The sequence below is a fragment of the Erinaceus europaeus genome, chromosome 10 (assembly GCF_950295315.1).
Source record: "Erinaceus europaeus chromosome 10, mEriEur2.1, whole genome shotgun sequence".
NCBI lineage: Eukaryota > Metazoa > Chordata > Mammalia > Eulipotyphla > Erinaceidae > Erinaceus > Erinaceus europaeus.
In genome coordinates, this window is record NC_080171.1 from 13,523,359 (window position 1) to 13,550,988 (window position 27,630).

A 27,630-nucleotide genomic window follows, 5' to 3' on the forward strand; every position below is an offset into this window, starting at 1 on the left:
CCTCCTAGATACTGCCTACCATTTAAAAAGAATCAGTTATTATTTTCTTTCTCAACAATTTTAAATAATGGAGCTCAAATTAAGTTACCTAAGAGTGATTCAGAGCCTATGACATTTGAGCCAAAATCTACATATATTGTCTAGAAACTTCAACTAACAAATATTCTTATGAGTTTTTCATAAAGCCCAGATGAATAAAGAGTCATTATTGTCAAATCTGCATGGCAAATAAAACAGAAAGCTAGGTACAATATATACACATTACTTTTCCAAGATAAAACATTAAATGTGGGCATAGTTAATATATCATTGAACACGTCATGAGTGGAAGTAAGGAATTACTTGAAATCAACTTTTTTTTTATACTTATTTATTTATTTTCCCTTTTGTTGCCCTTGTTGTTTATCATTGTTGTGGTTATTGATGTCGTTGTTGTTGGATAGGACAGAGAGAAATGGAGAGAGGAGGGGAAGACAGAGGGGGAGAGAAAGACCTGAGAGAAAGACACCTGCAGACCTGCTTCACCGCTTGTGAAGCAACTACCCTGCAGATGGGGAGCTGGGCTCAAACTGGGATCCTTATGCTGGTCCTTGCGCTTTGCGCCACATGCACTTAACCCACTGCGCCACCGCCCAACTCCCTTGAAGTCAACTTTCTATAATAGCTTTTTCACAGGTAAGAGGGGCAATCATCCTTTTTTTTTTTTTCCCCTCTGTGGTCAAATGCTCTACCACTCAGCTCTTTTTTAATTCTGATTTGAAATAACTTGTATATATTTCGATGTGATGAATAAACCATTAAATATTTTTAATTGAAAGTATTAGCAAAACTTCTTTTTTTAATTTAATTTTATTTTTTTAATATTTATTTTATTTATTTATTCCCTTTTGTTGCCCTTGTTGTTTTATTGTTGTAGTTATTATTGTTGTTGTCATCATTGTTGGATAGGACAGAGAGAAACGGAGAGAGGAGGGGAAGAGAGAGAGGGGGAGAGAAAGATAGACACCTGCAGACCTGCTTCACCGCCTGCCTGTGAAGCGACTCCCCTGCAGGTGGGGAGCCGGGGTTCGAACCAGGATCCTTATGCCGGTCCTTGTGCTTTGCGCCACCTGCGCTTAACCCCCTGCGCTACAGCCCGACTCCCAGCAAAACTTCTTAGGCAGTAGCCTGAAGATAAATTTTAGTGAAACAGTTGGGCTAGATTTTTTTTTAATTTCTTTATTAGGTGATTAATGTTTTACATTTGACAGTAAATACAATAGTTTGTACATGCGTAGCATTTCCCAGTTTTCCACATAACAATACAACCCCCACTAGGTCCTCTGTCATCCTTTTTGGAGCTGTACTCTCCCCCCACCCACCCACCCACCCCAGAGTCTTTTACTTTGGTGCAATACACCAACTCCAGTTCAGGTTCTGCTTGTGTTTTCTCTTCTAATCTTGTTTTTCAACCTCTGTTGGGCTAGATTAATGCGTTAATACGTCATCTCATCTCATCTTCACAGCAACCTCCTGAGGTGAGGTACTCTTACTGCCCCATTCTACAGCTGAAGGGATGGAGCTTTCCCTCCTCACCAACTTGGACACAACCAGCAGGGGCCGACCCTGGGCCTGAACTCTGCTATTCCCACATGCTGTCTCCCCAGGCTTGACACAAGCTAGTGCAGAACACATCCCTGCAAAGCCCAGGCTCCTCTCCTCACAGCTCAGTCTGGAATAAGGGCTGGCAGGGACCTCCTGCATCTCCTCCCCAATAAACAGCAGCTCATCTGGCTCAGCACCCTTCCCACAATCGCCTGGGGCCCAGCCCCACAGGCCTGTGAGCTGCTCCCAGCTTCCAACTCTCAAAGGCCTAAATTGCCAAGCCAGTGGCTGGGTTCTCGCCCAGGGCTCTAACTCACCTGGGGCCTTTCTCTTCTTGCTCTTCTAGCTGGATAAAGACTTGGAAGAAGTCACCATGCAACTTCAGGACACACCAGAAAAGACGACCTACATTAAACAGAACCATTACCAAGAGCTCGATGACATCCTCAACCTGGGCAACTTCACGGAAAGCACAGGTGAGGAGAAACTTTATTCCTACTTGGTTTAATAGGACATTTCGAAATAGTGGGAGTAACATAAACTATTTTTTATTTTATTTATAAAAAGGAAACACTGACAAAACCATAGGATAAGGGGGGTACAATTCCACATAATTCCTACCACCAGAACTCCGTATCCCATCCCTTCCCCTGATAGTTTTCCTACTCTTTATCTCTCTGGGAATATGGACCCAGGGTCATTGTGGGATGCAGAAGGTGGAAGGTCTGGCTTCTGTAATTGCTTCCCCGCTGAACATGGGCATTGACAGGTCGATCCATACTCCCAGCCTGTCTCTCTTTGCCTAGTGAGGAAGGGCTCTGGGGAAGCAGAGCTCCAGGACACATTGGTGGAGTTGTCTGTCCAGGGAACTCTGGTCGGCATCATGCTGGCATCTGGAACCTGGTGGCTGAAAAGAGAGTTAACATACAAAGCCAAACAAATTGTTGACCAATCATGGACCTAAAGGTTGGAATAATGCGGGGGGGGGGGGGGGGGGTCCTCCGTCTTATATATAACTAGTAGGCATATTTTTAGTCATATTCCAAAGGCTATACTAGTTTTGGTTTTTGGGTTTTGGGTTTTGGGTTTTTTTGCCTGAGCCTGAAATCTGATATGCAGGTGGATCCAAGTTATTGTCTAGGGAGATGATGTCATGGCTGGAAAAAGGACCAGAAAGCTGGATCAGGGAAGAGAGTAGCTCCCAAATATGGGAAAGGGGTATAAATATTGTTGACTATAAACCCCATCGACTTGATGTGATCTAGGGCCCATACTCAGCTTAGGAGCCTGTGTGACCTCTGCATCCCTGTAGATCTGAGCTCACATTCTGTGGTCATGAGTAGGAATGTTCCAAGCTGCCCCAGTATGTAGCATAAACTATTGAGTTAATTTCACCGAAATAGGTAGGCAGCCATCTGAAAAAATAATAAAATTAAATCCAGAAGCAAAAATAAATAAATTCCAGATGGATAGTAGTTTTAGCTATTTTCCAGAAGAAAGCTAAAAAAGAATGTATTTTATAATCAGAGAGGGGAAATTCTTTCTGAGTGTGATGCATAATGCAGAAAATACACACATACACATGAAAAGTCAATAAATTACACATGAAAAGTCAATAAATTGTGCTAGAAAAGAAAAATTAAAATGCAAAAACCTATCGAAAATCAAGCAATTTAAAAAAGATGACTTGGTTAATATGATTATATATGGAGAAATTGTATGTGACTGTATTACAAAGAATATATAACTATGGGGGCCAGGTGGTCATGCACAGATTATCATGCCCAAGGACCTCGGTTCTCCCCACTGGCAGAGAAGATTCACAAGTGGTGAAGCAGGTCTGCAGGTGTCTCTCTTTCTCTCTCCCACTCTATCTCCCTCCTCGATTTCTCTCTCTCTCTCTCTCTCTCTCTCTCTCTCTCTCTCTCTCTCTCCCCCTTCCCTCTCAATTAAATCAAGTTAAAATAAAAGCAAACATAAAATAAAAAAAATTTAAAAGGGGAGTAGAAACAAGAATACATCTTTGGGAATATGCATATGGGAGGGAGTCAGCCTACATAAGTCAGCAAATGATCATGAAAGCACAAGGACTCAGGTTCAAGCCCCAGGTCCCCACCTTCATGGGGAAAGCTTCACGTGTGGTGAAGCAGTGCTGCAAGTCTCTCTCTCTCTCTCTCTCTCTCTCCCTCCCTCCCTCCCTATCTCCCTCTCCCTCTCATTTTTCCTCTGTTCTATCATATAAAATTAATAAAGTTAGAAAAAGTACACTCCCAAAATAAATAAATAAATAAATAAATAAATAAATAAAAAAGAAAAAGTACACTCCCATCCCTTAAAAAAGAGAGAGACTAGAGCACTGTGGTGTATGGTGCTGGGAATTAGATGTGAGCCAGTGGAGCCTCAGACATGAGAAGCTTTTGCATAGCCATTATGCTGTCTACCCAGCCCTTAATGGGTTTGTTTGTTTGTCTGTCTGTTTGGTTTTTGTATTTCCCCTGGTGGTTCTGAAGCACAATGAAAATGAGGCATCTACATCACCATATTTTGCGACTCTGTAGTATTTTTCAAAGGGCAGCCCCAGCTGTGTGTGAGACCCATTCGTTCTCACCACATGCTTTCAGCACAGTTCCAGCTCTTTGATATTGCTGACAATGCTGTTTTGAACCTCTTGAATATATGTTAGCTCACACCCTCAATTATTGCCTTACAATAATTCCCAGATGTGGAAATTCTGGATAAGAGATAGCCACTTTTTATAGTGTCTTATGCTTGTTGACAGTATCCACAGAAAGGTTATACCAGTGTACACACCCACCCACAGTTTACTGTTACTTTCTTGAGTTCTTGGCAATTTTTTTTTTTTGCCTCCAGGATTATTGCTGGGTCTCAGTGCCTGCACCATGAATCCACTGCCCCTGGAAGCCATCTTTTCCCCCTTTTGTTGGCCTTGTTGCTGTAGCCTTGTTGCAGTTATTATTGTTATTGTTGATGTTGTTCGTTGTTGGATAAGACAGAGAGAAATGGAGAGAGGAGGGGAAGACAGAGAGGGAGAGAAAGATAGACACCTGCAGACCTGCTTCACTGCCTGTGAAGCGACTCCCCTGCAGGTGGGGAGCCAGGGGCTCAAACCGGAATCCTTATGCCAATTATTGTGCTTGGTGCCACTTGCACCTAACCCCTGAGTTCTTGGCAATCTTACAGACCTCAGAGAGGGTTGCTTCCTTTGTCACTATACCCCACGCACTGTGAAAAGGTTCCTCACTCTGAAATCTCTGGTGTCTTTTTTTTTTATGATTTTTTATTAATAGTAGGCTACAAGATTGTACGATGACAGTGTCTAGCTCCACACCACACCCACCACCAGAGTTCTGTGTCCCACCCTCCCACCTCCCACAGATAAAACCACTATAAGACCCTTCATGTCTTGGAAATCGGTTTGTCTGCTTGCTTGTGTTTTGATTTGTTTTCCAGATTCACGTGTATTGGTTCTCTAAGCAGAATCTCTGGTTTATACGTCCTGTTTATCTACATTGGTGGTGTGACTCCCTGCCCCCTCCAGCCACCCCCTCCTTTTTTTGTTTTCTCTCTCTCTCTCTTTCTCTCCTTGGAGCAAAAGAAGGCTCAGAGTCACCCTACATACTCAGACACACACCTGCCCTCTCTAGGCTGAAGCTTCTCAGCTCACTGCCTGGTCCCAGGAGAGCAGGAGAGTAGCAGGAGAGATCACAGCTCTGAGGGATCCTTAGCATTCTCTTTCCTGGAACAGCATCCTAAAGTAATGGACTGCTGGGTTTTAAAATTTAAGTGAACCGAATGTGTGGTGATGCTGTTGTTTTTGCATCCAGATGGGGGAAAGACCATTTTAAAAAATCACCTCGATCAAAATCCCCAGCTACAGTGGAACACAACAGAGCCCTCTCGAACGTGCAAAGATCCTATAGAAGATATCAACTCCCCGGAACAGTAAGTACATTCTCCTGGAGAACCGCCACAGAGCAGCCCATGGTGCGTGTCCAACAGTGGTTTGGTACGAATTGTTTGACTTGCTCTCCACAGTTCCCAGGCAGGGGTGACGCTCTGATTGGTCAGATATTTTGTCTTTCAATTAGAGCTCCAGCCACTTAGAAAAAAATAAGAGAGAGAAGGAAAGCAAAAAGTAAAAGGATTGGAATGACACTCCTGGTGAGCCAGGAATCTTGGTAAAGAAAAAAGCTCAGTGGGGAGCCTGCTAGGAGCGGCTGTCCAGCCCCTGGGGGCTGGTTCTGGAGTGGGGGCAGGGGTGAGCTTCAAAAATAATCAAAAGTTTTCCTTTCTTTTTTCCCCCTGGTCTCCGTTTTCTAAACCAAGAGTGAGCTATAGGACCCCTCCTTGGTGTCACCCGTAGGACCCCTTATTCTCCCGCCTGCAGAAGGCCCAGTGTCCTACCCTATCCAGAGAATCCCAGGCCACAGCCGCTGCTTGTTGGAGCTCATGCCAGCAACTGCCTCCAAGTCACCATCTTGGCTCCACCCCCAAGATTTCTTATTCCAAAGGGGCAGGTGACTTGTCAAGCTCGCCTGTTGTTAAGTGCTGAAAATAAAATTTAACCTTGGGTCTGTCCAACTTCAGATGTCATGCTCTCCACCACAGCACAATACTTTTGCTGTGAATAAACTTTTATCTTGCTAAGTGCATTTATTCAACAGTAGTTCACTGGAACCTACTTTGTGTCAGATACAGCAATAAGGAAGCCAGACAACTCCTCCCCTTGCGGAGCTCATGTTTACCTAGGAAGACTGTAACTTCTTTGTTTGTTTGTTTGTTTTTAAATAAAACAATGTTAATGGGACAGAGATAGCTCACCCAGTAGGAGAAATACTTTGCCATGTGAGAGGAACCAGGTCCTGACACTACAAAGGACTGTGCACAGCACCAGGGTAACTTCATAAATGGCGCAACAATGCTGTGGTGTCTCTCCTCTTTCTTTCTCTCCTTCCTTGTCTCTCTCTTTTTCTCTTTTGCTGTCTGAATTGCTAAAATGAAATAAAATAAAAGGAGGCATCTACCTGGAACAGAGGAGTCATGTAGGCAAGAGGCCCTGGTGCCTAAAATACAATATAGTAATAGTTGTTTTGGAGAAAAATAAACAGGGGAAGGTTGCAGGAAGTAGGGAGGGCGGAGAAGACCCAGTGAGAAGACAGCAGCATAGTGGCACAGTGGAGAAGGGGTTGGACTCTCAAGCATGAGGTCTGAAGTTTGATCCCCAGCATCACATGTGCCAGACCAATGCTTTGGTTCTCTCATTAATTAATTAATTGTTAAGGAAAATCTTCTCTCCCTCTAGGTTCTGTGAATAGTCTGAAAGTCAAGTTAACATAAAATATATTGACAGTAACTGAGAAAATAGATTTGATTTGTGTATATACACACAGAGGAGTGTCACAAACATATGAGCCTCAAAGAAGAGACCAAACCCAGAAGCCTTTATACCTTGGACTCAGAGAAAAAAAGCCATATTCTTTCTTTTTTAAATTTTTATTAGTGATTTAATAATGATTAACAAGGTTATAAGAAAACAGGGATACAATTCCACACAGTTCCCACCACCAGAGTTCAGTGTCCCATCCCCTCCATTGGAAGCTTCCCTATTCTTTATCCCTCTGGGAGTATGGACCAAAATTTGTTATGGGGTGCAGAAGGTGGGAGGTCTGGCTTCTGTAATTGCTTCTGGACATGGGTGTTAGCAGGCTGATCCATCCCCCCAGCCTGTTTCTATCTTTTCGTAGTAGGGTAGGATTCTGGGAAGGTGGGGTTGGTTCCAGGACACACTGGTGAGGTCGTCTGCCCAGGGAAGTCAGGATGGCATCATGGTAGCATCTGCATCTTGGTGGCTGAAAGGCAGTATGATATAAAGCAAATTGTTCAATAAACAGGTACCCAAAGGTGGGAATAGGGCAAAGGAACCTAGGGGGTCTTCATGTGGGAAGAAGCTGGGAAGTCTATTTTAGGTATGTTCCATGTGACCACCCATGACTTTAGTAATTTTTGCCTGAGCTTGGTGGTTAGCATGCAGGAGGATTAAAAGTACTGTCTGGGAAGATGGTGTCAGAGTTGAAAATAGGACTAAAAAGCTGGATCAGGGCAGACAGAGTAGCTCCCAAATATGAGAGAAGTATATAAATACCATTAACTGTTGATCTCATAAGTCTGACCTAGGGCCCATGTCTATTCAAATTTAGCACAGGAATCTATGTAACCTCTGTCAGTCTAGACTCACAGTCCATGGTCCTTGCTAGGAACATTCTAGGCAGCACTCATTTCAGGACCCGTCTTTCTCAAGTGGCAGAGTATGTTGACCCCACCTCCCTACTGAGAGTGAGGCAATGCCCACAATTGCCATGCTACAGTGAGGGCAAGGTCCTGCAGAGACCCGCTAGAGGGCTCATGGTGATGTTCCTGATGGAAGTGACCAGTGGTGGTGGATAGGGGGATCTATTAGAGGTCTAGACCCATCATATCTATGTGGGAATCCAAGGATTCCCTGACTCAAGTCCCAGATGATGGGGTGGCTTGGAATTGACCCAAAAAATGCCACCGTTAAACTGTGCCAGTCTCTTGCTCTTATCTACTTTTTATATTCCCTCCTTTAGCTTCTTAGCCAAAGCAAGTCCAAGGAGCTCTCTGGGATAGCATCCAACGAGCCTTCACTAACGGGCTCCTTCTCCTTTCTCTCCTACCACAGCATCCAGCGCCGGCTATCCCTCCAGCTCCCCATCCTCCACCACGCCTACCTCCCATCCATTGGAGGCGTGGACGCCAGCTGTGTCAGCCCCTGCGTCAGCCCCACCGCCAGCCCCCGCCACAGACACGTGCCACCCTCCTTCCGAGTCATGGTCTCGGGCCTGTAGGAGAGGGAGGCCTGAGGCCGGGGCTTCCGCCATGGCAGAACCACATGGAGCAGAGCAGCTGCGGCGGGCACTGTGTCGGCTCTGCAGTGGGCACTCTTGACGGCTCTGCGGCGGAGGAGTCGGGCACCACGATGGCCTCTGGCCTAGCGGGACCGCTGTGATGGCTCTCACCTAGACGGGATGGGGGCACTTGGCACTTGACCTTGCGCCTTATGTGTGGTTTGTTTTGTTTTGTTTTGCTTTTTTGTTTTTCTTTCACAAAGAAGAGGAACAGGACCGGCTTCTTCCTTTGATATCTGCAAACAGGAGGAGCTGGGATGTTGTGAAAGGCAAGGAGAGAATCGCCAGAACTGCGGCTGGAAGTCATTAAGTGGTCCCGAGCCGCCTTGGGAAGAGGCCGGGGGCTTCTGGAGAAACTGCCGCAGCCTCTGCGCACACATCGCGGGCCTTGTCCCACCCCCAACCCCCTCGCAGGCCAGCCCTTCTCCCCCAGCCACAGGAGATGGGCAGAGCATCCAGGCCCCAGCGGTCGGTCCAGCCAATTCCCGGCCTTCCCGCGACAGGGAAACTGCAGGAGTGGCCGTGACTCTGCGGTAGCAGTGGGCAGTGAGGGCCGGGGTCCCTGGAGCAGGCTGGCATGCTATTGCCACATATTAACACAATAACACCCGTTGGGGTGGGGATGGGGGTTTAGGGCCTGTCACTGCAGGCGTGAGCCGCAGCATTCACGGACGGTCAGTCATGCATCCACCACGCTGGCCACGTCCTTGTGTTTGTGTCAGTGATTCCCCAGTAATAAAGGGGACCACCAGCGCGAACCATGAAATGTCTGCTCAAGACTGTGCACTTTAACCTCTCTCATAAGGACCCAAGGGCTGGCAGGGTTGAGCTTTTTTTCTTTTTCCTTTTTTTTTTTCCCCCATTTACTTTATTTCTGACCAAAGTGAATCCAGGGCATTCTGCTAGAAGACATCCTTATAGTCACTGGGGAGAGAGTTCCTGGCTTCCCTTGGCTTCCAGAAGGCAACCGTCCATCCAGACAAGCCGTTGAGCTCTGACCCTGGAGGTCGCCAGGGTGACCTGTCAATTCAATGATGCTCACTCAGATCTTCCCTTTCCACTGAACCCTACCAGGTCTGACAGACCTGGGTTCAAGTCCTCACTCCACTGCTGACTCCCGTCGTGGCTTTGAGCAAGTCACTAGTGTCTGTCTGAGCCTCGGTTTCCCCTCTCTGACAAACTGGGGTGGAAATAACACCCGTCCTGCCTACCTCACAGGGTCACCCTGAGGATCAAGACTCGGTCTGGTCCTGGAAGGCTTCGTACCAAACAGTGAAGCAGCCATGACCCGTGAGGTATCCCACAGCCTGCACCCACCTGCCGGGAGGAGGGGCCAGGCCCAGAGAAACTCCTAGCGCAGCCTCTGCCCAGACCAGCCCGGCTGGAGAGAGGCTCCCTGACATCCTCTGTGACATTCCTAAACAGACAGGTTCGTTCTTTGCTCCAGAAAGGCCTGAGTGACAAGGGCCAGGACGTCTGCAGAACTGAGCAGTCGCTCACTCCCTGAAGAAACTAATGGCAGCTTCACCGGGCAGGCAATAATAATAATAATCTCTTCCCAGACCACTGAAGTCAGGAATCCACGGTGTCACCGCCAGGCTTTTGATGGGAGGGCCCTCGGGAATCTCACGACCGCCAACACTTCCACACACCCGACGTCACGTAGCATAGCTGTCCCCTCTCCTCCCTTCCCTAAGAGAGGTTAAGGAGGTTCTGTAGCTTTTAGGGAAAAAAAAAATTGTTAACACATCACAGGTCAAGTTGAAGTTATTCTCTGTTTAGGCACTAAAAAAGCAGTGTTGTCACTCACTGTGTATTACCAGTATTTACCTGCTCTCTGAATTTCACCAAGACCACGTTAAATTTAAAGGACCATGTTAATTTTTCAAAGGGAAAGAGACAAGTCTTTGTACATAATGTACACACACACACGCGCACACGCACACACACGTGCACACATGCGCACACACACATGCGCACGCACACACGCGCACGCACACACGCACATACACGTAAAGAATCAAAACAAAAACCGATCCCCGTAGAAATATTATTCTAGCACTGCAGGAGGGAAAGCCCTAGATGGTCAGAGGTGAGTGTGTGTCCATGACTCATGTGACCCTTGAACATACACCGTCTCCTAGGTTTACACACCACGTACATTCTCTGTCTTGATGATACTGTAGCTTCACCCATTTTTTTAACCTTTGCCCCACCAACAACAACAAGAACAAAAATTAATAATAATAATAAGACCCACAGAAGGGACTCTAGCTACTTAACAGGTCTGTTCTTTTATATGCAGCAAACACACCATCCATTTCCAGAAAAGGCTTCAGCCAGAAGGCATTTTCCAACGATGTTAGTGCACAAACGCTTTGAATTAGACTGGAACTGCCAGAATCCGATGTACATGAGGAGTTTCTCGTACCCCTATTGCATGGTATCAATTTTTAATAAATTGTTGCAAATTTGTTTTTATGAATAAAAGGAAAAAAAAACGTGTCATCTTTAATGCCTGCTTCTCCCAAAATGTAGGTCATGTTCCTCAGAAATTGGGGGTGGGGGTGGGGATGTGCTGAGATGCCAGTTCACCACTGACCTTTCCCTCAGAAACTTCCCTCTGAGGCACCGACAGAGCAGTTCAGTTGTCAGAGGACCCAGTTCTGGCCGCAGGTGATGGGTGGGGTGAGAGGCTGTCTTATCCTGGGCTAGTAAGTCCCTTCCCCAGAATTGCTCCATGTACGAAAATGAAATCATCCACAACAAAGAAAAATGAAGTCAATGCAGGGAGAACCATGTTCCGAAGGTGGGGCCTGGTGGTGTCCGGGTACCCGGTCACCTGTTCCTGGGGATTAGCCACACCCCGGGCCCCTTCCCACACCGAGCTCTTCCTCAGATCCTCAGTTCTCTCAACCAAGCACTGTTTTACAAAGGTCTCTGGTTCAAGCCCTGTATATGTTAGAATCGAGTGGGCTCTGTGTCTCTCTCTCATAAAAATGAGTATTTCTGCTCTTCTCCTTGTGGGGTGGGTGTGCAGTGCCTGCAAACAGCAGGCTGCTTGATCTCACCTGCAGCCTGTTGCTTGTATGGACGGCCCTAAGGGAGCCTGGAGACAGCCCTTCCCACTGAACAGTCATTGCAGGCCTGACCACTTCCTGCCCCCAACCTTGGGCTCCAGGCAGGTATACAAGGTACCCGTGGGTAGTCCCAGGGCACAGGGAGCAAATGGCTGCAGCCCTGCACAGGGCCAGGTTCAAGTTCCCTGCTCACCAGAAATCTTCATCTCCAAGAAGTGGGGCTTCAGCAAGTTGAATGCAGATGAATTTGAAGGCATGGTGGCTGAAAAGCACCTCATCCCAGATGGCTGCATCCCTCACCGCGGCAGTCACCTGACAACTGGCGGGCTCTGCATCATGAGAGATCTGAGCTGCCCTCTCCTTAATCGTATTCAATAAATCTACCTCCTAGCCAAAACTAGAATGAAATAAAATACTTGGCAAATTCAAGTAAAGGAACCAGACAATGGCATGCCTGTAAAAGCCTTTAAGGATGCCCTATCTCCTCACGCTGTTCTGTGAACGCTAGGGTCTGCTCTGAGGGAGGGTGGGCAGAAGTTTCTAGTAACAGTGAGCCTGGGGCACCCGCCAGAGATCTGGCCTTCCAGGTGGTCCTCCATGTTCAGCAATTTCCTCTTTCAGAGTCCTAGAAGACAAGGACTTCTAGGGGAGAGGGGTGGCTTCAGTAAAAGCATCAGCCTGACATCCACACAAGCAACAGCTACTTGGCCTCTTCAGCACAGTCTGCCCCTCCTCTGGCAGCAGAGCCCAGCTACTGGAGGAAATCTTTGCTCGTAACCAGGGGTTACCACCTCTGGACTCATGATTGGCTCCAGGATGTGCCCGTTCCTGAAGCCTAGCCAATCACAGTCTTCTCAGGGTTTGCTGGGAGTTTCCAGGAGGTCTATAATCTTGCCCTCTACCTGGAGAGAAATAAGAGAAAAGACAAGTCCTGGTGACATCACTGAGCTCTAGAACCCGTGATGCCTCAAGATAAAACTTCCCAGGGTTGGGGGTTTGGATCAACCTATCAACGCCCATGTCCAACAGAGAAGCAATTACAGAAGCCAGACCTTCCACCTTCTGCACCCCCAAAATAATTTTGATCCACTGGGAGCAGTGGGGAAGAAATGATAGGGGAAGATGACCAGAGGGCTCTCGGGTGGTAGCACAGCGGGTTAAGCGCACATGGTACAAAGCGCAAGGACTGGTGTAAAGATCCCAGTTCGAGCCCCCGGCTCCCCACCTACAGGGGAGTCGCTTCACAGGCGGTGAGGCAGGTCTGCAGATGTCTATCTTTCTCTCCGCCTCTCTGTCTTCCCCTCCTCTCTCCATTTCTCTCTGTCCTATCCAACAATAACATCAATAAAAACAAGAATAATAACTACAACAACAAAACAAGGGCAACAAAAGGGAATAAATAAATAAATATTTTTAAAAAACACTAGTTAACCCATATCTGTAACCTTAGGAGAACTGCTGTAGCTTCCAATGGAGGGAGTGGGGATCCAGAGCTCTGGTGCTGGGAACCGTGCGAGTTACATCCCTGTTATCTTGTACGTCAGTATTAAACCACTAATAATAAAAAAGATACGTCTCCCCATGAGCTTCTCCATCTTGAGCTAATTCTACCCCCTTTCTTCTTAACAAAGTAGGTTCCTCACTTCACTCCTGTGAGAATGTCATACATCAGAAAAGGTAATAGCAACAAATGCTGGAGAGGTTGTGGGGTCAAAGGAACCCTCCTACACTGCTGGTGGGAATGTCAATTGGTCCAACCTCTGTGGAGAACAGTCTGGAGAACTCTCAGGAGGCTAGAAATGGACCTACCCTATGACCCTGCAGTTCCTCTCCTGGGGATATAACCTAAGGAACCCAACACATCCATCCAAAAAGATCTGTGTACACATATGTTCTTAGCAGCACGATTTGTAACAGCCAAAACCTGGAAGCATCCCAGGTGTCCAACAACAGATGAGTGGCTGAGCAAGTTGTGGTCTATATACACAATGGAATACTACTCAGCTGTAAAAAATGGTGACTTCACCATTTTCAGCCGATCTTGGATGGAGCTTGAAAAATTCATGTTAAGTGAAATAAGTCAGAAACAGAAGGATAAATATGGGATGATCTCACTCTCAGGCCGAAGTTGAAAAACAAGATCAGAAAAGAAAACACAAGTAGAACCTGAACTGGAGTTGGCATATTGCACCAAAGTAAAAGACTCTGGGGTGGGCAGGAGAAAGAATACAGGTCCATGAAGGATGACAGAGGACCTAGTGGGGGTTGTATTGTCATGTGGAAAACTGAGAAATGTTATGCATGTATAAGCTATTATATTTACTGTCAAATGTAAAACATTAATTCCCCAATAAAGAATTTTTTTTAAAAAGTAGGGTTCCTGTCATTTAGAACCAGAGACATTGACATGGACTGGGGGGCGGAGGGGGGTGAAGACTCCACATGAAGGCTCATTGTTACCTGAAATATTTAAGAATTCTGTTTTGCACCGTCATGACCCTCTTGTTTGTAAATAGTCATTGTAGTTATCTCCAGAGAGAGAGAGAGAGAAGCACCGCGTCACTCTGGTGCACAATGCTAGGAATCAAACTCAAGACCTCATATCTGCAGGTCCAGCAAGCTGACACCTTGCACCAACACCCATGGTGCTTCTCCCCCTTTAAAAACACTCGGGAAATAGAAGTAGTTTCCCAGTTCCCACACGCACCACTGAGCATCAAGGGAGTTCAAGACGCCTCAGGAAGCAACAAAAGGATCGGTGGGACTGTCTAAGGACTTAGAGGGCTGGTGATAAGCTGTGCCCCAAGCCTTGTGTCTGTTCTGTGCTTCCTCTGTCCTGGGTTCCTGCCAGTCAGTCCCTTGTCTTCTTGGATAGTCACCTCTTGCTTGCTTCCTGTCACCACGGTAACCTCTGAGCCATGGTGCCTGCAGGACTCCAGTGGCCACATTTTTGATATAGGATGAGAGACAGAGATCGAGGTGGAGGAAAGGGAGAGAGAGAGAGAGAGAGAGGTGGGACCTGCACCAGTGCTCCACTGCCCGGGAAGCTTCCCCCTGCAGGTGGGACTGGGGGCTTGAACCCGGGTCCTCGCACATAGTGACTTGTGCTGTGATCATGCTGGGTATGCCTTGGTGTGGTCCTGGCTGGGTCCTGCCTGGAGATAACCATTCACTGCCTGGGTCCTCCACATCCCATGTCCCACTTCCGGGGGCTCCAAGTTGGGAAACCGCCTGAGTCCTCTTTGCCAGAACCTGTCCTGGGTACTGAGGGGACCAGCAGTGAACAGGACAATGAGGGAAGGAATGTGTAAAGGAGACATGCTGGGGGGGGGGCAGGAGGTGGCGCACCTAATTAAGCACACACAGAACAGTGTGCAAGGACTCATGTTCAAGCCCCCTGGCCCCTACCTGCAGGGAGAAAGCTTCACAAGTGATGTAGTAGGGCTGCAGATGTCTGTGTGTCTCTTTTTCTATCTCCCTCTCCCCTCTCAATTTTTTTCTGTGTCCAATAATAAATAATTGTTTTTTTAAAAAAAGGAATGAGAGAGAGATAATGGTAGCATGTGATAAGCATCTCTCTCAGAATGGGGAGTCAGAGGTAACAGAGGACGAACCTGCCACACAAGGCTGTCTGTCTTCAAGCACATGGGACCTGTGTGGTCCCTTAAAAGAAATCCAGGCCCAGCTGAATGTGCCACTATTGCTATTTTGAAAAAATTTTTTTTCCAGAGCACTACTCAGTTTTATGGTTTACAGTGGGATTAAACCTGGGATTTAGGAGCCTCAGGCATAAGAGTCCCTTTGCATAACCATTACGCTGTCTCCCCTGCCCCGGCTATTTTGAAGTTCTTGATAGTTCTTGCCATGTGTGCAGCCCAGGAGGAAGCACTTGTATTGCAGTGTCTATCTCTATCTCTGTCTCTGTCTCCTCTCCCACTCTCTCTCGTCTGCTGTCTGTGGAAATGAAAATGTGGCCTGGGTGTGGTAAAATTACAGATACGTTGAGACCCCCCCGCTCTGCAAATAAATAAGTAAATAAATAAATTTTGAAGAGAGAGAGAGCCCAGTCCAATGCCTCTACTGAAAGCCGGATTATCACAGAAGAAAGGGAAGGAACAGGAATGCCTTATTAGCGGGGGAACAGGCAATCCAGCTCTGGTAGAATGTGCCTTCCTGTTGGGCTGCCCCCAGGCCCACCAGGTTATGGAATGTTAATCATTGACAACGTATTCTATGGCTTTTCAGATTCCTGAGTGATCCGACAACAATGCCTCCTGCCTTGCTTGGTGACTCTGGTCTTAATCTCAGAATCTTCAGACCAGGGGACAACTGTCTCCTTCCTTATTGCCCTGTCTGTGCATTTTGAGTGATCCACTCAACCTTTGGGAATTTCCGTCCCGCATTTGTAAAGCAGATGCAATACTTCACCTGAGGGTTTGTGTGGATGAAAACGTTTTGGAGTCTGGAGCTAATGTCTGCTCTGCTTTCAGGAATGTAAAGCGAGCGACTGTCATCTCTGACAACAGATGCAGGGAGAAAACCACTGGGGAGTTCGAGTCTAGACGTAAGGCTGGAAAAGAGATGAGGTGGGAGCCGGGGGGCAGCTCCTCTGGGAAAGCACACACTTCACCCTGCGTGAGGACTGGACTTGAGCCCCTAGCCCACCCCACAGACACACCCCAGGTGGGAGCATCGTATAGAACACGGGGAGCTCTGGGAATAGTGGAGTAGTGCTATGGTGTCTTCTCTCTCTCTCTCTAGTTAGAAGGAAAGGAGGGGGGATGTCTACTGGAAGTGATAGAATCATAGAGGCCCCAGGAGTAAAAAAAAAAAAAAAAGAAGAAGAAGAAGAAATAAATAAATAAAGGGGTGGGGGGAGAAACACTTCTGTTAGGAAAGCTCAGGAATGGGGGGGGGCGGTGAAAGGAAAAAGGTGAGAGAAGAAAGGTGGGTAATGTTCAAGAAACATGGCAGTTAGCTCAAAGACTCAAGGATGTCTCAAACATTTGGGACTCTCTCTCTCTCTCTCCCCCACTATGAATCCACTGCTCCTGGCGGCCATTTTTTCCATTTTATTGGATAGGACAAAGAGAAATTTAGAGAGGAGTGGGAGATAAAGAGGAAGAGAGAAAGACAGACACCTGGGGGCCAAGTGGTGGCACACCTGGTTAGATGCACACATTGCAGTGCACAAGGTCCCAGGTTCAAGCCCCTGGTCCCCACTTGCAAGCGGGAAGAAGCTTCACAAGTTATGAAGCAGGGCTGCAGGTCTCTTTCTGTCTCTCTCCCTCTCTATCTTCCCTTCCCTCTTGATCTCTGGCTGTCGCTGTCCAGTAAAGAAATAAACAAAATTTAATTAAGAAATTTTAAATGTTGAAAGAAAAGTGAGACACCTGAAGACCTGCTTCACCGCTTCTGAAGCATCCTCCCTGCAGGTGGGGAGCCAGGGGCTTGAACCCAGAGCCTTGTACAGGTACTTGTGATTAGCACTATGTGATTTTTCTCAGTGTGTTGCTAGAAGATAAACCCTCTCCCTCCTTCACTTCACCTCCCACAAAATGTCCTTAACCCTCAGCTTACTAGGTACAAGCAGAAAAGTCTTATGAGGATTGGTGGAAATGACAATAAGGGACAAATTCTCTGCTTGCATGAGAATAAAAGAAATGTGTGCGTCTAACCGGGTGTGCCTGGACAACCCCAGAATATGGACAGAGCTACACAGAGACAGCACTCTGCCCAAGTCCCCAGACTCTTTCTGACCACTGAGCTTAGAGAAGTGGGGCCCAGGGCAACACCCTAGGGCAGAGGAGACAAGACAGAAGGTGTTTTTACACTGGGAGAAATGCCAGTCCTGGATGTGATGGTTATTAATTATGAATACGCACAGAGGGATTGGGCAGTGGTGCACCCGGTGCGCACACATGTTATAGTGCTCAAGGACCCAGGTTCGAGCCACCAGTCCCCACCGGCAGGGGGAAAGCTTCACGAGTAGTGATGCAGGGCTACAGGTGTCTCTCTCTGTATCTCTCCCTCTCTATCACTCCCTTCCGTCTCAATTTCTGGCTATCTCTATCCAGCAAATAAAGATAATAATAATAACTACATGAGGAAAAGTACAGCGTTGGGACCAGAGTGATAGCTCACCAGGTAGGCTAGGTATCACACAGGGAAGAGGACCCTCCAGTGTTTGGTCTGTCTGTCTGTCTGTCTCTCCCTCTGAGTATGTGTCTATATTTGTGCATATATATGTATATGCACATGCAAAAGTGGTGGGACTGCACATAAGCAAGAGAATAATGAATTTTTTTCTTCCCTCCAGTATTATCGCTGGGGCTAGGTGCCTGCTCTATGAATCCACCAATCTTAGAGGCCATCTTTTCCATTTTTATTGGATAGGACAGAGAGAAGTGGAGAGAGGAGGGGAAGACAGAGAGGGGGAGAGAATGACAGACACCTGCAGACTTGCTTCACCACCTGTGAAACGACTCCCCTGCAGGTAGGGAGCCGAGGGCTCGAACCAGGATCCTTGTGCCTATCCCTGCGCTTTGAGCTATGTGCATTCAACCCAGTGCACTACCACTCAGCCACAGAATAATGATTCTTAAAGCAGTCAGAAGGATGGGGGAATGCACTTGGCTGACAGCACAGGTTAGCTTGCACAAAGACTGTGTTCAAGTCCCCATCTACAAGGAAGATATTTCACAAGGCATGGACACTGCTACAGGTCTCTCTATCTCTCCTCCTCTCTCACCTTCTCTCTTTCTCTCTGGGTCTATTGGAAAAAAATGACCACTAGGAGAGGTAGATTTGTGCAGGCATGGAACCTCAGTGATAACCCAGATGGAAAAAAAAAAACACTGAAAATAAATTCAATAATAATAATAAAGTATGCAAGCAGTGAGGGAAGTAGCACAGGGAAGTTGATGAGGGACTGAGTTCTATCACCAGTTGATGAGGGACTGAGTTCTATCACCAGACCACATATGCAAGGTGATGCTCTTTCTCCTTCTCTCATTAATAAATAGAAAAAGGGAGCCAAGTGGTGGTGCGCCTGGTTAAGTGCACACGTTACAATACAAAAGGACCCAGGTTCAAGCCCCGGGTCCCCACCTGCAGGGGCGGAAGTTTCACGAGTGGTGAAGCAGGTCTGCAGGTGCCTCTCTCTCTATCTATCTCTCTCTCTATCTTATCCTCCCCTCTCAATTTCTATCGGTCTCTATCCAATAATCAGTAAATAAAATATAAAAAAATAAATAAAGTGGTCTGGGAGGTGGCGTAATGCATAAAGCACTGGACTCTCCAGCATAAGGCCCTGAGTTCAATCCCCGGCAGCACATGCACACAGTGATGTCTGGTTCTCTCTCTCCTGTCTTTCTCATGAATAGATAATAAATAAATAAATAGAAAAAGGAAAACTAATGTGTAAGTGAAGTTGAAGGGAGCAAGGTGGACATTGACTCAAGTCTCTCCCTTGTAAGAACAGAGGTAGCAGAAATCTACCTCCACAGCACTCTGCATTCACCCAGTGCAGGCCTGATAGCGCCTTCCTTCTGAAGACACGGTGACCACTGGACTGCCCAGTGCCAAGGCCTTACTGTACAGGTGCAGGGGGAGGGCAGGAGAAAGCAGCCCCACTGTGAAAAGGGCTGGGGGATGGGAGCACGCCTGCTGCCCGCTGTGGCAGGACCTATGGAATTCCCATGGATTGGGGGACACCATGGAAGGCTTGGGGAGTGCGTAGGCCTGAGAGGAAGTGGACTGAGTTTCTTTCTTTGTTGTTTTTTTTTTTGTCTCTAGGGTTATCGCTGGGGCTCAGTGCCTGCACCATGAATCCACTGCTCCTGGAGGCCGTCTTTTCCATTTGTTGTTGTTGTTGTTGCTGCTGCTGTTGGACAGGACAAAGAGAAATGGAGAGAGGAGGGAAGACAGAGAGGCGGAGAGGAAGACAGACACCTGCAGACCTGCTTCACCGCTTGTGAAGCGACCGCCCTACAGGCAGGGAGGCAGGGGGCTTGAACCCCGATCCTTACACCGGTCCTCATACTTCCTACTCTGTATGGCGGCAGGTGCCACCACCTGGCCCCTAGGCTGTTTCTAGAATTAGCGTCTGTATCTCCTTGCTGTTCTCAGGGTATTCTGAGGCCCAGGGAATTGTGAATGCAAGGATCTGTATGCACGCCACCCCCTCTTCAAGAAAGCAGGCTGCACAGTAAAATGCATACACATTTCCATATGTCACCACGGGATCTTCCTTTCCCCATTCTCTGGTCGCTCCGAAAAACACACATCAGAGGAGGAAGAACTAGCTTGACAAGACAGGTGTTTCCATTTGCTTAATCTGCTCGGCATTGCCCAGGGGCGAGTTCCAAGGTGTTCCTGTGTGCGAACCTCAGCTCTGGTCCTGAGTTTTCTGGAGGAGAAGGAGCAGGAGCCTGAGCAGCCTAGAGAGCAGGTCCTGAGGACACGGCTAAGCTACGGGAGACGGGGCAGTGGGGAAGCAGGGTGCGACACCCATCAAACCCTATGGAGGCAGTGGGGAAGCACGGCGTGACACCCATCAAGCCCTATGGAGGCAATGGGGAAGCACGGCGCGACACCCATCAAACCCTATGGGGGCAGTGGGGAAGCATGGCGCGACACCCATCAAGCCCTATGGAGGCTGTCCTCAATAAAAGATATGGTCAGACTCCTTGTTTCTCTGAAGGACAAAGAACGGTGACAGCAAATCCCAAAGAGTCAGTTCTGACTCCCCAGACACAGCTGTTTCACTTAATGGACGCGAGATCCTCGTGAGAAAGCACTGGTGCACAGAGGGCCTGGAGCACAATTCCAGCGACGGATCCACAAGGAAACGCTCGGGGCCTTCACATGAGCAAGCAGGCGTGTTCACTTTATTAGCACAGTGTTTGCCACAGCGCTTGTTGTCATTATAAAACCTGCCTTCTCTCTCCTCTCCTCTCCTCTCCTCTCCTCTCCTCTCCTCTCCTCTCCTCTCCCCTCCCCATCTCTCCTCCTCTCCCCTCCCCTCCCCTCCTCTCCCCATCTCTCCTCTCCTCCCCTCCTCTCCTCTCCTCCCCTCCCTTCCCCTCTTCCTCTGCTCTCCTCTCCTATCTCCTCTCCCCTCTTCCTCTCCTCTCTTCTCCTTTTTCCCTCTCCCTCTCCCCTCCTCTCTCCTCCCCTCCTCTCCTCTCCTCCCCTTCCCTCTTCCTCTGCTCTCCCCTCCTCTCTCCTCCCCCTCCTCTCCTCTCCTCCCCTCCCCTCTTCCTCTCCTCTCTTCTTCTTTTTTCCTCTCCTCTCTCCCCTCCTCTCCTCCCCTCTTCTCTTCCTCTCCTCTCCTCCCCTCTCCTCTCCTCTTCTCCTCTCTCCTCCCTTTCCCTCTTCTCTCCCCTCCCCTCCTTTTCTCCCCCTCCCCCCTCTTTCTCCGGAGCACTGTTCACCTCTGTTTATGATAGTTGAGAACTGACCATGGGACTTTGAAGCCTCAGGCATGAGACTCTTTGCCTAACCATTATGCTGCCTTCACCACCCAGTCCTCGTCTTTCTGGATGGCTGAGAACAGATCCCCCCTCTGTGCGGGTCACTTCTGCTTTGGTTCAGCACAGTCCCCACTGTCCCCTCCAATACCCAAGGCTCAGGTCAGTTATGGGCAGACACTCAGCACTGCCTGCATGGTAGGCTCCGTCCTTAGCCTCAGCCCACTCAGCTCACCCATGCTGTGGCCAGCTCAGACCCATTTGCTGAAAAGAAAACCTAAAGTCTTGAAAATATATTTCAAAATCCTGTATTGTATTTTATGTTATCCCTTCCATAATAAGAACACTAAAGTTATCCCCATATTAAGAGAGGAGAATCCAAAATGGTATCGTTCCCTCTCTCCCTCTGTCTCTCTTTCTATCTGGAAATTCTTCCTTGGGCTGTGAAGCTACAATATTCATCAGGGCATGTAATAAACCCTTATATTCAACTAAGAAATAGGTGGTTTCTTGATAGGAAATCTATTTCCCTTCCCTCATTTAGCAGACGGTTGAAAGAATACTTAAATATATTGGTTTTGAAGATGTCAAATAATTAACCTGTCTGTTTTGGATATATTGGCAGAGGAGGGGCCAGTTCTCTTTTTTTTTTGTGAAAAGGAAACACTGACTAAACTATAGGATATCCAGATGCCACCAGGATGCTGGCTAGGCTTCCCTGGATTGAAGACCCCACCAATGTGTCCTGGAGCTCAGCTTCCCCAGAGTCACACCCTACTAGGGAAAGAGAGAGGCAGACTGGGGGTATGGACCGACCAGTCAACGCCCATGTTCAGCGGGGAAGCAATTACAGAAGCCAGACCTTCTACCTTCTGCAACCCTCAACGACCCTGGGTCCATGCTCCCAGAGGGATAGAGAATGGGAAGGCTACCATGGGAGGGGGTGGGTTATGGGGATTGGGTGTTGGGAATTGTGTGGAGTTATACCCCTCCTACCTTATGCTTTTGTTCACTAATCCTTTCTTAAATAAAAAATTAAAAAAAAAAACTATAGGTTAAAAGGGGTACAGCTCCACACAATTCTCACCATCAGAAATATGTATCCCATCCCCTCCCCTGATAGCTTTCCTATTCTTTATCCCTCTGGGAGCATGGACCCAGGGTCATTGTGTGTAGCAGAAGCTGGAAGGTCTGGCTTCTGTAATTGCTTCCCCGCTGAACATAGGCATTGACAGGTAAATCCATACTCCCAGCCTGCCTCTCTCTTTCCCTAGTGGGGCAGGGCTCTGGGGAAGCAGGGCTCCAGGACACATCGGTGGGATTGTCTGTCCAGGGCCAGTTCTTAGAGAAATTTTCTAAATGTATTTATTTTAAAAAGGGGACATTAACAAAACCATAGGATAAGAGGGGTACAACTCCACACAATTCCCACCACCAGATCTCCGTATCCCATTTGACCGAGATTTGGGGATACCAAATATACGCCAGAGCAGTACACCATAATGACCACAAGGTGTCGTTTTCTGACAACCTCCTGCTTCACAGCTGACATCCTCATAGAGGAAAGGTGCTTCTTCTTCTAGCGTTGGCCCTTCTTCCGTAGCCAGTCAACAGCGTCAGGTTGAAAGCTGTCAGGAGCTGCTTGTTGCTGGCTTTGAAAGTGACTGGGATCCATGTGGATTCAGTAGGCTAGGAAGGATCGTCAGTTTCCCCAATGAATGGGGACTCACGGGATGCACCACGAGAAGGTCGATCCAATGCATCCCAGGAAAGGTGCTGATGTTTTGCGGTAAGATTCCGTTATTTTTATGAGGCAGAGAGGGTGGGAAGAAGGGGAGGGGAGGGGAGGAGAAAGGAGGGGAAGGGAGGGGAGAGGAAAGGAGGGGAGGGGACGAGAGGGGAAGAGAGGATAGGAGGGGAGGGGGTAGGGGAGGGAAGGGGAGGGGAGGGGGGAGGGGAGGGGAGGGGAGGGGAGGGAGAGGAAGGAGAGGAGAGGAGAGGAGAGGAGAGGAGAGGAGAGGAGAGGAGAGGAGAGGAGAGGAGAGGAGAGGAGAGGAGAGGAGAGGAGAGGAGAGATTAAGCAGCGTACTGTTCAGTTCTGGCTTATGGTGGTGGCAGGGGTTAAAAGAAACTGTGACTTCTGGGGCTTCCGGCAAGGTCTGGACATGCGCTAACCTCTCCAGAGCATCAGTGATGCAGGCTACACTGACCGATGGGTCTAGACCAACAGGTGTTTCCTTCTAGAATCTCTTGCTTTTCTTTTTTCCTTCCCTTTTGGGTCAGAGTGCCGCTAGGCTCTGGTTCCTGGTTGTTGGAGGAATGGACATGAATCAGATACAAGTCCTGTGGCGGCTGCTGTGCCATTTTCCCATCCTCCTTTTGATTTTTTTTCTCCCAGAACAACCCTGAACCTAGTAGTGTGACTGCTTGATTTTACTGCAGATTGGGCAAACTGGCCTATAATAGTAATAGTGTCATCACTACTTTTTAATTTTATTTATTTATGTATTTTTGCTTTCATAAACATATGGGGATTTTTCTGGGTAGGAATCAGGATTCCTATTTTATAGACAAGGAAACTAAATCCCAGAAAAAAAAAAATTGTGTGGTCAGGCTTCCTGCCACCCACCCAACTGAGAGAGGGCTCCAGGGAACTCATTCTGTTGTTAGAAGTATGTCTTAGTCCGTTTGGGTTTCTGTAATAAAATATAGACTGGGAGGTTTAAACGACAGAAAAATTGGGCTAGGAGATAGCTCAGCTGACAGAATACGCACTTTTCATGTTCAAGAACCTGGGTTTGAGGCCCTGTTACCACACAGGAACGCTGTATAGTGGCTTCGTGAGCAATAGAGCAGTCAGTGAGTTAGTGTCTGTTCTCTCCCTCTGTGCCTCCCTCTCTGTGTCTATATGAAATGACAAGAAAAACCCTGTCCTAATCTCTCCTTATAAGAACACAAGCCAGATTGGATTATAGGCACACTAATGGCCTTGTTTTATCACCTCTTTAAAAGCCCTGTCTATAAATAAAGTCATATCCTAGGATACAGAGATGGCAGGTTAGGATTTCAACATGAGTTTAAATGAGGGGCAGGGGAGTACAATTCAGCCCAGAAGAGAGTGGGAGAGTTGAGAAACTTGTCCTGCCTCTTCCAGTTCATTTTCTACTTCCCTCTTCCAATTCTTGCCCATGAAACAAGTGTTCTAGTTTGTGTCATTAATATAACATGCCCAGGATTTAGACATTCTCTCTCTCTCTCTCTCTCTCTCTCTCTCCCCCTCCCTCCCTTCCTCCCTCCCTCCCTCCCTCTCTCTCCTTGCTACAAGGATTATTGCTGGGGCTTGGTGAGAGCACTATTGAATTCACCTTGCCAAGAAGCCATTTTTTTGCCTTTTTTTTTCTATTTTATTTGATAGGACACAGAGAAATTGATAAGGGAGGGATGAAAGAGAAAGACCTGCTTTACTGCTCATGAAGCTTCCTCCCTGCAGGTGGGGACTGGGGGCTCAAACCTGTTACATGGTAACATGTGCACTCAACCAGGGGTGCCACCATCCTACCTCCCCACATTAGTTTCTTAGAAATCTCCTTAATTTCTGACTAGGGAGATGGCTCCATGGTTGAGTGCAGGTCTTGTGTGTGTGAGGGCCTGAGTTCAATTCCCTGCCCACATATGCCAGAGTGATACTCATCTTGATCATTAAATGAGATACATTAAACTTTTTATAAAAATACCCTTAATCTACCTTTTGTATATGATTCTCTTGATTGTTTTTTATGGTAATGGAGCTGGGAGAAGTGACTTCAGATCCTCATTCTTTTTTATTATCTTTATTGATTGATTGATTGATTGATTAGAGACAGCCAAAAACTGAGAGGGAAGGGAGTGATAGAGAGGGAGAGAGACAGAGAGACACCTGCAGCCCTGCTTCACCACTTGCAAAGCTTTCCCTCTGCAGGTGGGCACCGGGGGCTTGAACCTGGGTCCTTGTACACTGTAACATGTGCGTTCAACCAGGCCCACCACCACCCTGGGTCCTTCTTCTAAATCAACTTACATTACAGCAACAAATGTGTACTTAAAAAATATCCCTTTTAAAGCTGTAAAATATGTACTTTTAAAAAGCAGACTATTATAGAAAAGCAGAAAGAATATTAAAATCAACCTTAATCTTACCACCTAGAGAAAATACTACCAATGTTATACATTACCGTTTCCATCTAACTTTTATATACCCGCACAGCATATGTACTTTAACTAGGCAGCAAGTCTCGTGAAGACAGTACTGTGCCCTGCTTTTCAAGAGCTTAACAGTTTCTATATTATTCAATATCCTGCAGAAAGTACTTAGTCACTTGATTACTTAATGTATGAATAGATTTGTCAGAATGTATAGTTTTTTTTGCTATGAGACATGATTACAAATGGAATTTCTAAACTATAGGACAAACTCCGAGGCTTTTGACCTTATTGCTAAATTATCTCACATTCCTTGTACCAAGTTATACTAATCTCCCATGAGTAAGCCTCCAGCAATGACTCAGGTGGCTGTTTTTCCCTGCATTCAAGTCACAAACACTACTCTCCAAAATCAAACTAAAAAACTAGACTAGGAGGATAGTATAATGGTTATGCAAAAAGGGCCTTCATGCCCGAGGCATTAGAATTACCAGAAATCCTAGGTTCAATCCCCAACACCACCATAAGCCAGAGCTGAACAGTCCTGTGATATTAAAAAAAGAAAGGGGAGTTGGGCAGTAGCCAGCCGGTTAAGCGCAAGTGGCGCAAAGCTCAAGGACCGGCATAAGGATCCTGGTTCGAGCCCCCGGCTTCCCACCTACAGGGGGGTCACTTCACAAATGATGAAGCAGGTCTGCAGGTGTCTGTCTTTCTCTCCTCCTCTCTGTCTTCCCCTCCTCTCTCCATTTCTCTCTGTTCTATCCAACAACAACAGCAACAAGAATAACTACAATAATAAAACAACAAAGGCAACAAAAGGGAATAAATAAATAAATATTTTAAAAAAGAAAAAGAAACACCTGCTAAAATAGAGTTTAAGTAATTGGCCCATGTCCAGGAGAGAAGCAATTACAGAAGCCAGATCTCCCACCTTCTGCACCCCATAAAGACCCTGGGTCCATGTTCCCAGAGGGATAAAGAATAGGAAAGCTATCAGGGGAGGGGAGGGGATACGCAGATCTGGTGGTGGGAAATGTGTGGAATTTTACCCTCTCTTATCCTATGGTTTTGTCGATATTTTCTTTTTTTTAATTTTATAAATTAAATTTTTAAAAAACTTGGTATTTGTACATTTACATTTACCATTTACATTGGTATTTATACATTCGAAATCCAAATTTGATCTTATACCCCAGTGTCAAGAGGTGCTATTGTCCAGTGAAACTGGTTTTTGAGGTACAAAAACCAGTAACTTTTTACATATAAAGCATAAATATGTAGTACAAAGAAGCGCATGTCTGTGGTATTAAAACTTCATGGGAATGACGGATGTGGGAGGAATCGAAAATGTTTGCTTTAAACTTTTTTTTTGATCTTGGATCACAGCTTGGTGGGGCTGGGGATTAAATCCAAAGGCTCACACATGAAAAGCATGTGCTCTACAACTGCTTTTTTTATTAAAAATATATATATATATTCCTGAAAGCATGACAATGCCTCGTTTATTTATTTATTTACTACAGAGCATTGCTCAACTCGGCCTTCAGGTGCGACTCAAGAGATTGAACCTGGGACCTTAGAGCTTCAGGCAAGAGACTTCCTTTGCATAACCATTATGCTATTTTAAAAGCTAAGAATTTGAAAGCAAAGACTGAGACCCTTATCTTGTACTAAACTCTTTAATTCTACCGTTGAAAAAATTTTGAACTTCTAACATTCTTCCACTGATCTACCGATCCCTGTTCCAGAATCCCTATGACCTCTTTATTGCTGCTAGGATTCTGCTCACTTCTTCCTAGAAGGTAGTGTGGGCACCGTGTTCATTTACTCGTTTCTTTGTCTTCACTGTATTTCCTTTGACAGTGGTGAGAGCTCACTGGGTGCTAGCACCCTGTCTTGTCGCCCACTGCGCGCCCGCGGAGCTCCACGCAAAGTCACCTGCTCACAACAGCTACGCGGCAGACTGAGCTCAGAGCCCGGGAAGCCACGCGCACCCCGCCCGAACCGGAAGTGGCTCCAACGCGAGGCCCCTCTCAGCCAATCACCGCGCGGTGCGCTGTCTGACGTCCAGTTGCGCGGCACAGACGCGGGTGAATAGCACAAGACCCACACGGACTGACAGAGGCCGTCCTTCTGCGTTATTATGCGAGTTTATTAGGGCGCTGTGATGAAGGACTGGAGTCTCTTCCCGCTTCTCTGCGGCAGGTTAATCTAACTCGGCCACACCCACCTTTAACCTCAGGCCCCCACGCCTCGCCTTGCGATTGCCCTCAGTAAAAATGGCTGACTGGCGCGGTGGGAAACCGGAAGTGGGTGTGGCGGGCGGGGCCTAGGGGCGGGGCAGAGACTGGGCGGAGGGGGCGGGGC

General features: G+C 47.2%; 1 protein-coding gene and 1 non-coding gene across 2 annotated transcripts in view; both read left to right on the plus strand.

The window, feature by feature from the left end:
- The window catches only part of GABBR2 (gamma-aminobutyric acid type B receptor subunit 2), a 521,049-nt gene extending 511,752 nt beyond the window's left edge, over positions 1–9,297 (plus strand). The window contains exons 17-19 of the mRNA XM_016189321.2: positions 1,931–2,060; positions 5,430–5,547; positions 8,306–9,297. Coding sequence (XP_016044807.2) covers positions 1,931–2,060; positions 5,430–5,547; positions 8,306–8,471 — 414 coding nt within the window. The 3' untranslated portion in view covers positions 8,472–9,297. The remainder of the gene's footprint in view (positions 1–1,930; positions 2,061–5,429; positions 5,548–8,305) is intronic.
- A 2,223-nt stretch (positions 9,298–11,520) lies between these two features.
- Positions 11,521–11,652, plus strand: LOC132541102 (small nucleolar RNA SNORA70). The gene has a single exon (XR_009552278.1). It is a non-coding gene; the product is annotated as a small nucleolar RNA SNORA70 (small nucleolar RNA).
- The last annotated feature ends 15,978 nt before the right edge of the window (positions 11,653–27,630 follow it).